Source organism: Bipolaris zeicola, assembly GCF_000523435.1.
Source record: "Bipolaris zeicola 26-R-13 unplaced genomic scaffold scaffold_642, whole genome shotgun sequence".
NCBI lineage: Eukaryota > Fungi > Ascomycota > Dothideomycetes > Pleosporales > Pleosporaceae > Bipolaris > Bipolaris zeicola.
This window is the reverse complement of record NW_006912691.1, coordinates 299-2,703: the sequence shown is the minus strand read 5'-3', so window position 1 is coordinate 2,703 and position 2,405 is coordinate 299. Positions and strand designations below refer to the sequence as shown.

Below are 2,405 nucleotides of genomic sequence, written 5' to 3'. Positions count from 1 at the left end.
GTCAAGGAGAGAATCCTTCTTGTTACTTGTAACAAGTAGTTAGGTAGCTAAACTTATATAGTAAGGATCTAAATAATAGGACTATCTTATATAGGTAAGAGAAGGGGGGTATTATAAAGGGCTACGCCTATATATCTTACTTAGAGAGAGTTACGTACTTTTACCATATAACTAGATAAATACACGAGCTAGTCTTCTATATAACTAGAGTAGGAGGACTAGAGGGCGTAGGGTATAAAAGTGGTGCTCGTACGATAGAACTCTCTTTTCTCTCTTATCTTTCTTCTTCTATACAATAGACGAATGCATACCCGTTAGCCAGGCCTCTCCGCCCATAACAATATTAGATTGATAGATATCTGCATATGGCATCTAGGTATAGTTCTTCTTCAACCACTGCTCAATACTCCGAACCAGCTCATTGGGAATTTCTAGTGGCATCCAATGACCTGCATCGAAAAGATCCCTCTGTTCAAGCTTCGGCAGTAGCCCTGCTTGAATATGGGGGATCATACTCTCAGGTCGACAAATTGAGTCATCTTTTCCACCAAGAAACAATGCTGGGACATTGACCGTATCTCTATCTAAAGGAAGATCTTTGTCACATTCGTATTGAATGTTAAGAAATCTAGCCTTATACCAGCATTGTGGACCATCGAAGCCGTCACGGTTAAATCGATCGATGAATGCCTGCTTTGCTGTCTCATCCTGGGCGTACGGGCGAACTGGAACATGTAGGCCACCATTGAGGAGATGGTTACGAAGAAAATCTCTTACGCCGAAGAATTTCTTCAGATTGTCTTCGCCTTGTCCGTGAAGCACCTCGTATAAGCGGCCAGGATCCTTCTGAAGAACCTGGGGGCCATCATCTGCAGTGAATAGATACCAGTATCCAAAGAATGTGTAGCCAAATTTGCGCTGGGTAAACGCATTAAAAGCGTCAAGGTCGAATGGCTCGCGACTGGGGGGGTCGTACGGGACGTTGATATTGACTAAGCCGACCACTCGATCTCGGTAGTAACAATATAGATGGGAGGCGCAGACTGAACCAAAATCGTGGCCAATTGAGATCAATTTATGCGCATCTTCCTTGTCCGCAATCTCGATTAGGTCAGGGAGTAATTTATTCCATGCATACTCTCTTGGGTCCGTAGGTTTGTCAGTACCATCATATCCAAGAAGGTCAGGAACAATTATAGGGTGTTTTGTGACACGAAGTGGATATGCAACATCTTTCCACAACTCCGCATTGTCTGGCCAGCCGTGCTGAAAGAAGAGGGTAGGCAACGATTTATCTCCATCGATCGTGTAGTACGTGTACAAATACCCTCGAGAGATTCGAAGAGTTTTTTTGTTAAAGCCTTTCATCATGGGTGTAGGAATAGAATCTATGTAAAGGATCAAGAACAAAATCTGTAATCTTGAGAGGAAGAATTTTGATATATTGATGAGACAGCTATTGAGATTTAGGAAGTGAGGAGTATAGGAAGGATGAGAAGATCAGCCGTTTGTAAGTTATCTGTACACTCTATATAGTTTATCCATGGAGGGTCAGAAAAGAATTACGTTACTGATACTCGCATTGGGATTCATCTATAACCAATCGGACGAAGGTTAGACTAGCTATATCCGCCATTATAAACCACTAGTCGTCTTGATAATAAAATCGCGCACCGCTATCCTAGAAGCGGCAACGATACCGCTCTAGCACCATCCGATATCTCCGATACAGGACGACACTAATAATAACGCACGCTCTCATGCACTTGCAGCTTCCAGTTTGCGCACGCGGCTTTGTTGTCGTCCCACGCTTACCACTGTCTCGCTTAACGCAGGCTTTTCCTTAATCGTTCTAGCTCTTGTCAGCATGATCCTAACTCCCTGTGTGAGAGGTTTCGCAGACAGGAATGGAGATATTGAAGATGGTATTCAGATGAATCCTTGAGGATCTCTCTAAGGTTCGGGCGAAGGTTATATACGGTTATGCTAAGGCCCAAGGGGTATCCAATAGGGCCCCGAGGGTTACCCTTAGCTTAGTGCCAAGACACGTGACACCCTGCCTATAGAAACTGCTAGGCTTATCTCTTACAACTATTGTTAATTCTCTATTACGAACCTAAGAGGATGGGGGGAAGATAGAAGATAAGTAAGTGTTGGATCTGGAACCGTTAGTCAGAACAAAGAGAACTGATTGATGTTAAGGATATATATCCTAGAGGCTGATAGCCTATCAGGATATATAGGGTGCAGAAGTAGAGGAAGAAGGCTGCTTGTCTTAGAGTAGACTCAGAGGTAGTACCACTGCGACTTGTCCTACTATAGGCTCAGAGGCAGTGTACGACTTCGAGTAGCGTAGGTAATAGTAGACGATACTAGGGGAGAGAAGGATAGTAAGTAAGTAGAAT

The 2,405-nt window shown here is 43.6% G+C and overlaps 1 protein-coding gene across 1 annotated transcript; it reads right to left on the bottom strand.

The window, feature by feature from the left end:
* Positions 1–372: 372 nt before the first annotated feature.
* Positions 373–1,368, bottom strand: COCCADRAFT_10479 (uncharacterized protein; the record flags this gene model as incomplete). The annotated part of the gene is made up of 1 exon (XM_007720780.1): positions 373–1,368. One exon carries the CDS (start codon positions 1,366–1,368, stop codon positions 373–375), a length of 996 nt encoding a protein of 331 aa, XP_007718970.1.
* Positions 1,369–2,405: the final 1,037 nt, after the last annotated feature.